Source organism: Gymnoscopelus braueri, assembly GCF_963280865.1.
Source record: "Gymnoscopelus braueri genome assembly, chromosome: 13".
NCBI classification, from domain to species: Eukaryota; Metazoa; Chordata; class Actinopteri; order Myctophiformes; family Myctophidae; genus Gymnoscopelus; species Gymnoscopelus braueri.
The window spans coordinates 17,550,658-17,561,602 of NC_137615.1; the positions used below are offsets into that span (position 1 = coordinate 17,550,658).

Sequence of the window (10,945 nt, forward strand, 5' to 3'; positions counted from 1 at the left end):
ACAATATTTAATCTTGTATGACACTGATAATTGCAGATGCGACCCACCATTTTGCAAACTACATATGTAGAAAAATATAGAAAATATGTTTGCCATTCAACACCTACTATGAGGTAGTAGTATTATTGACTTTATTGTACTGTAACTGTTATGTTGAAACCAAATCATGACTACTATGAGATATAAAATAGGGCTTAACATACTGTATTTCCATACAATTTCAACATTAAAGACATTCAATAACATATTGATTATAAGGGGGTTTCCTTTTCATTCTAATCACCTATATAGCTACATCGATGTGCCTTGACTCACTTTAATAGGTCATAGTCAATTAAAATGAAACGTTCGATTCCTTCCAGCTCAGAGGGGTCTTCTTGTGGGGGTCTCTGTTCACAGTGATGTACAATGGGGGGAGACTTCAGCACACAGGTTCACCTTCAACCACGAACCACACCTCGTTGTGCCTGTCCATCATCTTCATGGGACTATAATGAAGAGACACACACACACACACACATATAGTGTGAATAATTCAGTGTCTTAATCCATGAAGACCGGGAACGCATCTGTGTCATTTTAAGATTTATTTGGCTATTTAAAAATAGCAGATAAACAAGCTCATAGCGTGGCACCAAGTGCCGTGCTATGAGCTTGTATATCTCTGCTGTCCGGCAGAAACCAGCTAACTCCAAAATGTTTCAGGAAATGAAAAAAAAAGTGGAGGTTTTGTTCATCATTGATAAGAACAGCTGAATGGACCTCCAAGCTCACAATGAGGTTGGAGGTCAAAAGGGGGTGGAGCCTGGAGTCAGCTGTGGAGTTAGCTGGTTTAGCAGAAAGTTTGAGGATCCAATGGAGTTAGCTGGTTTTGTCAGAAGCGCTTTTTAATGCTTTTCATTGGTTCAATATTTTATTTACCAACACACTATAAAGGGTGGTCAATGGTGTGTGTTTGTGGAGCTGAGAAAACTATAGTTGCTGTGGCTTTCAAACCTGTCATATCCCGCAGCATAGGTGAAGTCCTCGTTGAATTGTGCCCCGGCTGCCCTGAGATCTTTCCCAAGATAGTAGACCTGGAGCCAGGTCCACCATGAGCCCATCCATCCTCCATAGCTCCTGACATACACCTTCATATCTGGCATGTCCGTGAAGTACACCTACAAGGGAAGCAGTGGTGTAAAGTAACTACGTACATTTACTCAAGTACTGTACTTAAGTACAATTTTGAGGTACTTTCACTTTACTGGAGTATTTCCAATTGTCAGCACTTGTACTTCTACTCCACTACACCTCAGAGGCAAATATTGTACTTTTATTCCACTACACTTACTTGAAAACTTTAGTTACTAGTTACTTTGCACAGATGTAGATTATTATTACAAAACATTACCCATTTCAGCCATTTGAAAATAGCCGATCTACAAGCTCACAATGCGTCGCATTGCAACGCATTGTGCACTTGTAGATCGGCTATTTTTACATTTTATATTGAAAACTTGTGAAATGGGACATTCTGCATAATGAGTACTTTTACTTTTGTACTTTAAGCATATTTTGATACTTTTGTAGGCTACTTTACTCAAGTAAATTTTGAATTCCGGACTTTTACTTGTAACAAAGTATTTCTACATTGCAGTATTGATACTTTTAGTTAATAAGTAAAAAGAAAAAACACCGCAAGGGAGTTCTGTTTTCATCCTCCAGGCCAGAATAAATAAATCTTATTAACCACTTAAAACCCTATATTGCGTTGACCGGTGTCCCCCAGGGGTCTATACTTGGTCCCCTCCTTTTTGTCCCTCTACACCAGATCTCTTCGCTCGACGTGTTGTGAGCTTATAGATTGGCTATTTTCGCCAAGTTTTTGGGATATTATGACATTCCCAGAATAGGGACGCTCGGATTCAAGTGGTTAGTAATCACTTTGACATTTAAACTCTCTCTCTGAGAGTCTATACCTTGTCATCAGTAGGTATGGGGGGGTTGTTCTGGTGCTGTGATGGCAGCAAGAAGCTCATGGTGTAGAGGTTGGTGTTCCAGGGAAAGCTGCTCTTGGTCTTCTCTTTGATGATCACAGGAGATGTCATGTCAATCTTGGCACCTGTAGGTTACATGTCAGCACGAGATGACACGAGTGAATCCAACTGTCTTCTGAATGGAATGCACATGTGATACATGTGACACAACGCGTCGCATCACGACGCGTTGTGAGCTTGTAGATCTGCTATTTTCAAACATTTTAGTACTTTTACTTTTGGTACTTAAAGTATATTTTGTACTTTTAGTGGTATTGCTACTTTTACTTAAAGGTATCATGACATTCATTTTCACTTTTTTTATTTTCAATGTTTTATTTGGGGTTTTATGACCTCAATTACACCCAAAAAACCTGAACTTAGAACATTCAGTGGATTTTCTGTGGTCTGGGGTTTTCTGAATAATTAGGCTGAAAAGTAATCTGAGCTTGGCCCTTCGACAGTGAGGTCACAGTCAATTAATCCCGCCCACTCTCCTCCTCGCCCCTCCCCTCCCCTATCCTTTCCTTTGGGGGGGGCGGAGCAGAGGCGATGATTGACAGGCAAAATCCCTCACCAGCGACACCCGCAGGCAAAGATTTCTTTTTTCATTGCAGTTGAAAAGGCTTTAGAAATGTGAGAGAAAAACACCTGCCATGGATCACTGGAATGGAATTTTCACTTAAAACTTTTTGTACACTTTTGAAGGACCAGGACAAAGACTTTGAATGTGGTGTAAAAGTGAATGTCATTAAACCTTTAAGTGAAATATCTGAGTACTTCTTCCACCACTGACACACACACACACACACACACACACACACACACACACACACACACACACTCTTACGGTACACAAACTGTACGCACTCTGCTCATTCTCGCCACCGATGTATCCAAATAATCTCATGAAGGTCTTGTATATTGGCGCTTCCATCATGTAGCCTCCTTCCTCTGATGAAACCCATTTCACAGCACTGTAGTGTCGCACCTGTTCAGACAGAATCAAAGAAACGCACAAACAAAGTGACACACAAATGAACACCGGGTGAGCTTTCTGAGGGTTACAACTCAAATGTCTCGACTCAAAAGTCATACACACTCACCTCGTATCTGTCGTTCTTACAGACCAGATCATAAAGAAGACATTCCTTTGTCTCAGTGCATGTCTCAGGTGACTCAGAAGAGTCCCTGTTAATTTAAAGAAGAAACATTTTAGGGGTTAAATATGCAAGTAACGCAGAGGTGTATTGATTCACGTTAATACTTATGAAGTGATATCTAATAGTCAAGTAAGCTCACACCAGCCAGCGGCTAATTTTTCCAAATGAAAATAAATGTGATTTGAAATAGAAAGTCTGTGTAGTATGTGATTCGTATCTTCACTTTCACACTCTTTCACAATAACTTATATCAATATCTTGTCACTATTGAACGGTTTTGAGTGTAACCACAAAAGAACAGTGAATTGACGAGCTCTCTACTATAGGAAGACTAAAACCAACAAGAATGCAATATTAGGAGACCCCTTGAATGCAAAAAAATTTAAATGTTTAATACATCTATAGTTGTGCACAATATAAGAAAGGCACTATGATGCCAGGAACACATGTAACTGTAGTAATGCTGCATACAGTTGTTGCTAGTATGTGTTTCAAACTAGTTTTGGGAATAATAATAATAATGTCTGCTTCCATTCTTAGAATCACACATTATTTCACTCATTATACAAGCAAAGCAAGTATAGTATTTGCAACAGTTGTCGTGTAATCGATTAACAACAGTTTTCTTACCCCACTCTGGCTTCAGCTGTCAGCACCAGCAGCAAACCCACTAGTCCTGTGAATATCCTGACACACACACACACAGAGAGAGAGAGCGTTTTAACCCTAGACAATACATTATCATGCCGCTTTCACACTATGCTTTTCTACCAAGACAACCATGCAAGTGTACTTACATTGTGACAAATTCTGTTGTGCTGTAGGTCTGTTCAGAGAGGGTCTGGTCTCTAACTATTTATTACCACAAGTTATGAAACAGACACAGGCCACTCCCTACTCTCTCAACAACGCACGTGTCAAAGCAGACAATAGCCTGTCAGGGGGCCACAGCATATCAACTTAAACATCAAACAGCAATTAGTTTCTCTTGTACACTGCAAAATCCCAAGTGTTAATTTAACTCTCTGAATGTCCAAAATAAACTTTGGTCACAAAAGGAACCATTTGTACACCCTAAGGATTTTACTGTGTAGGCTACTGTATGCGTGCAAACAGCTTGATCGATTACATAAAGAAAACCTTAGTCTTTGCATGCAGAGAAACAGGACTGACTACATGTGTCAAAACATTGCATTGCACAAATGGTATGGACAAATTACATTGTACATTATGTATCTGGCGTGAACGTGCAGGTAATCTGGCACTTAAGTTCATTTTCTCTCAGACGATTCTTATATCTGTATACATCTTGAAAAGATCAATGGGGAGCTTATTCAAGAGAGAGTGAGAGATTCCCAGTATTGGACTATCTCATGGAAAGATCATTAGCCTAATGGGATATATGTTAATCATTTGGAATATTGTCAGAGACTCATCACTGCAGCAACACTTTGAATGTTACAGTTGTTCAACCCCACCAGAGCTTGCAATGCTGGGAGACATTATTGTCTAGCTCACATGAATCAACAATGCTTAAACCTTAAGTGCCTTTGTTCTGTTATTCCCTCTTAGTATATATTGGTATCTGTGTCCTTTGTTTTGCAACGTGTCTGAGCTGAGCTGTCTGTTTGTTTTGTTTTATCTTTGTCATAAAATGTAAAAAATCAATACAAATATTATTGGGGGAAAAAAGCCTGTTAATTTGATTCAAAATACCAAAGGTTTCTTGCCAGGGGCTTTTTATCAATCAATCAATCAATCAATCAACCAAATTTTATTTATATAGCACGTTTCATACATCAAGTGCAGTTCAATTTGCTTCACAGAATAGGTTTAAAAATAAAGATAAAAAAACCCGGAGGATAACAACAAATAAAAAACATTTAGAAATGAAAAAAACTAAAATAAACAATAAAAAAACATATATAGAAAACTAGAGTAACGTAGAAACCTAGGTACTGTAAAAGCAATACTAAAAAGGTGTGTCTTAAGATTTATTTTAAAAATGTCAACTGATTCAATGACCCGCAGAGCCTCCGGCAGGCTGTTCCAGAGGTTAGGACCATAGTGGCTAAAGGCCGCTTCCCCATGCCTTTTTGTGCTAGCCTCTGGAACATTTAGGAGACCAGTGCCAGAGGACCACAAGCGTTAAAAAGAAAACAAGATTACTGCTGGGAACATACCAGGAAATCATTGCGGACACGTAGGCCGGAGCACCTCCATGTAATTATTTAAAAACCAATAAAAGGATCTTAAAATCTATTCTAAAACTAACAGGCTGGCTGCCTGTTAGTTTTAGAATCGATTATAAGATCCTTTTATTGGTTTTTAAATCATGCAGGGACTTTAGAATAGGTGTAATGTGTGCTCTCCGTCTGGTCTTTATCAGCACACGTGCAGCTGCGTTCTGAACAAGCTGCAGGCGACTGCTTTTTTTTGGGAGACCAGACAGGAGAGAATTACAATAGTCAAGCCTACTAGTAATAAAGCAGTGCATACATTTTCCTGTATCAGCCTGAGAAAGAAATGATTGAACTTTGGTGATGTTTCTCAGGTGATAGAATGTAATTTAGTAAGATTTCTAATATGGGCCTCCATATTTAGCAAGGTTTCTGACCTGCTCCTTGATGTTGGGTGTCACTGGTGCAAGTTGAGCTGGCAATTTCTCTCTAAGATTCTTATTCCCAATAACTAGTATTTCAGTTTTTTCTTTGTCTAATTGAAGGAAGTTTTCTGCCATCCAGGTATTTATGTCAGAGATGCCGTTTACTAGGATGTTGATGGAATTTAAGTCATCTGGGGTCAGCGTAACTGTGAAAATCTATATTATGTGTTCTGATTCTAACCCTTCTGAAAAAAGAAAAGAATAGGACCCAAAATTGAACCTTGAGGGACTCCACAAGTCGTCTTTTCTGTATCAGCCAATGACACTAGAGACTCGCGACCGGTAAGGTAGGACCTGAACCACTCTAGAACCGTGCCTGAAAAACCGAGAGGTATATAAGAGGTATACAAGGGACCCCTAGAACCACAAGTGTTAAAAAGAAAACAAGATTAATCCGAAACTCTGCCTGCCAGAATGCAATGTAGGCGTTTGCTTAAAATTGAACTTAACACCAAAGCTACTTCCATGCGTATAGTTTATGACTTCACGTTCTTGCTATGAGTCACACCCCTTTGATCGCAAGAAAACACGTGCTATTGGTTATACTTAAATTATACTTTGTTTTTACTGTGTGTACCTGTAATGTTAGAGGCTTCATGCATGAACAAAACTGTTTTTACTGTGTGTACCTGTAATGTTAGAGGCTTCATGCATGAACAAAACACCATGCTTATTGTATGGTGTCACGCAGAACATGAGCAAATGCCAATTTCCCACGTATTAGATTCCACCACATTGTACTGACTGTGCTGTACCGGAGTTTGTCCGGAACGAGCCCAGCCTCTCTACTGACATCCATAGTCTACCATAAACAAAAGAATCATCAGAGAATTCCTGAGCTGTTTTCACTTTGTCATTTAATAGCTGCTTTAACCAGTCAGACTGCCCCCTTGGTGTAAGGACTTCTATTCATCATTGAGATCGTAATCTCAGTCACACCCTCTGGTACAATGGAGGGGGCATCAGGGGCAAAAACAAACAATATAAAGCTGCCCCTTCCATATATGTCTGTTTGGTCGCAAATATCCTACAAAGGAGTTATGAAACAGCAATTAACATGTAAACATTTTGACAACATTAAAACATTGCATGGCAGTGAAGTAGCCTATTACTGTAATATTATCACTTTCCCCAGTAAGTAGTGAAGTGAACTGCCAAAACCTAATTATATTACAATTTCTAATCCAAGTAACATTGCATTTTTTTGTTAAATTGATATATACATATGCTGTATCCCATCCGGTTTGAGAGGTTGCTGTAAGGTTAATTATTTTTTCCAATAAAGTGGACTCAGTTCTAAAATGAACAGACTAAACAGATTGTATTGCACATCACTTTTTCAGGAGGCGGGGGTAAGTAACATCACTATCTACTTTTGATACCATGTAATATTTTTTAAAGAGTAATAAGTAAGTATCATATTACACTTCCAGAGTAACTTGCCCAATGCTGCTTGTAAATATTGATCATGTTACTTTTACTCGCTGTATGTAATTCTGAGATCACTTTGCAGTTTGATTTTGCTCAACTTGAAATGATGTTCTATAAGTGTTGTGGATGATTACAGCATCACTTCTAAAACTATATGAAACTAGAAAGTGTGCTCAGCACACTTTCTAGTGCACAGGGGCCTGTTCCTCGAAAGGTGAATTAAATAAGCCTGGCCTTAAGTCAAATCCAGGCTTGACAAAGTCGGGTCCGTATAGCCTGGTTTATTCGGTTCCTGGAACGCCAAGCCAGGCTGAAAAGGAGCGACTTTGTCAAGCTAGACCTTGTCAAGCCAGGCTGTGTCGAGCCAGGATAATGAAGCCAGGCTTCACATATTTCTATAAAAGACCATGAAAGTCGATAGCAGAATCCTTGAACTTGACCAATCACGGAGTCCAAAACCAGAGCGGCATTCTTCTCTGTGGCTGAACAGCAGCACTGCAGCAGCTCATGAAATCATACAAGGAAGTAAAATTTATAATAAGCAAGAAAGGAAACACGGCCGCAATAAATATAGATCCAGGGAGAAAGCGTGGCAAAGTATTGCCGACAAATTAAATGCACAAGTTGTCCAAAAATATGCAATTAATTTATATACAAATCCATAAATATATAATTCAGTTAGGCTTAAACATAAGGAGTTTAAGTGAATGTTGGAATTATAATTATAAACACTTAGAATAATTTTCTAATTTCTAATTCTAATTTCTAAAATCGAAGATCTACAAGTGAAAAGCTTGCCTTTTGGCGGCCGGGGGTCCCCGGTCCACGGGGGTCAACGGGGGTCCGGGAGTACCCGGCCCCCCGTGTACTCCCGGACCCCCGTTGACCCCCAACAGAGGTCTGGGGTATACGGGGTCCGGGGGTCCACGGGGGTCCGGAGGTCCATGGGGGTCCGGAGGTCCGTGGGGGTCCGGAGGTACACAGGGGGCCGGGGGTACACGGGGGTCCGGGGGTCCACGGGGGTCCAGAGGTCCATGGGGGTCCGGAGGTACACAGGGGGCCGGGGGTACACGGGGGTCCGGGGGTCCACGGGGGTCCAGAGGTACACAGGGGGCCGGGGGTACACGGGGGTCCGGGGGTCCACGGGGGTCCAGAGGTCCATGGGGGTCCGGAGGTACACAGGGGGCCGGGGGTCCACGGGGGTCCAGAGGTACACAGGGGGCCGGGGGTACACGGGGGTCCGGGGGTCCACAGGGGCGGGGGTCAACGGGGGCGGGGGTCCATGGGGGGCCGGGGACCCCCGGCCGCCATAAGACAAAAACATTTCGGGCTTGTAGATCTTCGATTTTCGCATAAGAATTGAATAAGTGTGGAAAAACTTGTTGGTTTATGATTGGAGTCATTGGACTAACAGCTATTTCACAAAACTTGAAGAACAAGGCACTGGGTTAAGTAAGCTTGGCTGTTAGCCTGCTCCTGACCAGGCTAACTTCACAGCTAAATTGCCATGGTAACTAAGCTAGGCTTGCTTCAATTCTCTTTTGAGGAATCGGATAAGGCTAAACTTAGCCAGGGTGAACTGGCTAAACTAATCTTCAAGATAATTCACCTTTTGAGGAACCGACTCAGCTCTAATCCTGGCTAAATTAAGCCAGGATAGGTGGTAAAGCCAGGCTTTAGCTCTAATTCACCTTTTGAGGAACAGGCCCCTGGGTCTCCGCCAGGTCAGGTAGGTTAGTGTGGGCCAGCAATGTTCGGAATTCGCCAATCAGGCTGGAATGTGAAAAATCGGACGGATCCGTCTTGATCACTTGACTAAAGAGATAATATGTACCGATTTTGGACAACATTATTAGGAGTAATATATAAAACATTGTTTTGCAAAAATCTGCCTCCTGGTGGCGCTATAATAGGGCAATGTTGAAAGGGTGGCATTTGTTCCTCAACGTACTGCGAATGTGCGTGCAAAGTTTCCCCGCAATAGGACGCTGCGTTCATGATTTGCGGCATTATGTTCAAAATGGGCCACTCCTGCAAACTTTAGATGTCAATCTTAGCCAATCAGGATGGAATATGAAAAATCTAACAGATCTGTCTTGATCACATGACTATAGAGATCATGTGTACCAATTTGCGTGAAATTTGGATAAAATCTGAAGGAGTGATATCCAAAAATGTGTTTTACATAAGTCTGTGGCGCTATAACAGGCCCATGTGAAACATTTGGGGCAGAGGTTCTGAATTGGCATCCAGGGAGTTTCGCTGCGATCAAGGCAACAGTGCCGGAGCTGTTCACAGACGGACGGACACACACACACACAAACACATGGACGGACAGACAGACAGGGTGCAGAACATAGTCTCGGAGACAATTAAGAATTTAAACAATATCTAAATCAAAAACAGTAAAAACAATAAAAGCGATGGGACATAACAACATGCACAGAGAACTAAGGCCAGTATAAACAGATGAGACTTTACTATGGTGCTTCCTATGGTGTTTCCCTGTCATCTATGGTGATTCCTATGGTGCTTCCCTGTCATTTGAACTGGGGACCCCCCAAAATAATCATATTTGAACTGGGGACCCCGCAAAATAGGGGTTGAGGCATTACATTTAGTTTGACTCAGTTTCCACAGATAAATATTGTGAAAATAGACGATCTACAAGCTCTGTGAGCTCAGTTCCCACAGATAAATATTGTGAAAATAGGCAATAGCCGATCTACAAGCTACACAATAATAATAATAATAATAATAATAAACTTCAAATAATGACATACATTAACATTTAAATTAAGAGTGCTGGGGGTTGAAAGCAGCTCTATAAAGGTGAGTTTTCAGAAGGGATTTAAAACAGGGCAGATTTTCAGCGAGCCATATCTCCTCAGGCAAGGCATACCAAAGTGTCGGGGCTCTAAAAGCAAAGGCACGTTCACCTTTTGTTTTCAAGTAGCACAACCAACCATACAGGTACAGTATGTTATATACCAAAGGCTTGAGACTGATGGCTGAAAACACTTCGTCCTCACGTGTGCTTAGCATGAGGGTGTAGATATAATGGAATCTGAGAGGAGCTGTGCTTAAAGGATTTACTCTGAGAAAGAAATAAAGAAACCACTCCCTCAAAGCCCTGGCCCCACTCTCATGCCCTCCCAATGTATTATGTAAAGGTCTTTACATAATACCATGATACTGACATGATACTGACATGATACTGACCATGGTACTACTGACATGATACTGTCATACTGACCATGATACTGTCATGATACTGACATGATACTGACCATGATACTGACCATGATAATGACATGATACTGACATGATACTGACCATGATACAGTCATGATACTGTCATGATACTGACATGATACTGACATGATACTGACCATGATACTGACATGATACTGACCATGGTACTGACATGATACTGTCATACTGACCATGATACTGTCATGATACTGACATGATACTGACCATGATACTGACATGATACTGACATGATACTGACCATGGTACTGACATGATACTGTCATACTGACCATGATACTGTCATGATACTGACATGATACTGACCATGATACTGACATGATACTGACATGATACTGACCATGGTACTGACATGATACTGTCATACTGACCATGATACTGTCATGATACTGACA

The 10,945-nt window shown here is 41.0% G+C and overlaps 1 protein-coding gene across 1 annotated transcript in view; it reads right to left on the reverse strand.

The window, feature by feature from the left end:
* The window catches only part of soul5 (heme-binding protein soul5), a 31,298-nt gene continuing 20,353 nt past the window's right edge, over positions 1 to 10,945 (reverse strand). Inside the window, exons 2-7 of the mRNA XM_080447850.1 lie at positions 3,812 to 3,868; positions 3,125 to 3,209; positions 2,889 to 3,009; positions 1,962 to 2,104; positions 997 to 1,160; positions 1 to 488 (exon numbers count right to left, since the gene is read on the reverse strand). Of these exons, the coding sequence (XP_080303976.1) occupies positions 422 to 488; positions 997 to 1,160; positions 1,962 to 2,104; positions 2,889 to 3,009; positions 3,125 to 3,209; positions 3,812 to 3,868 (637 nt within the window). The 3' untranslated portion in view covers positions 1 to 421. The remainder of the gene's footprint in view (positions 489 to 996; positions 1,161 to 1,961; positions 2,105 to 2,888; positions 3,010 to 3,124; positions 3,210 to 3,811; positions 3,869 to 10,945) is intronic.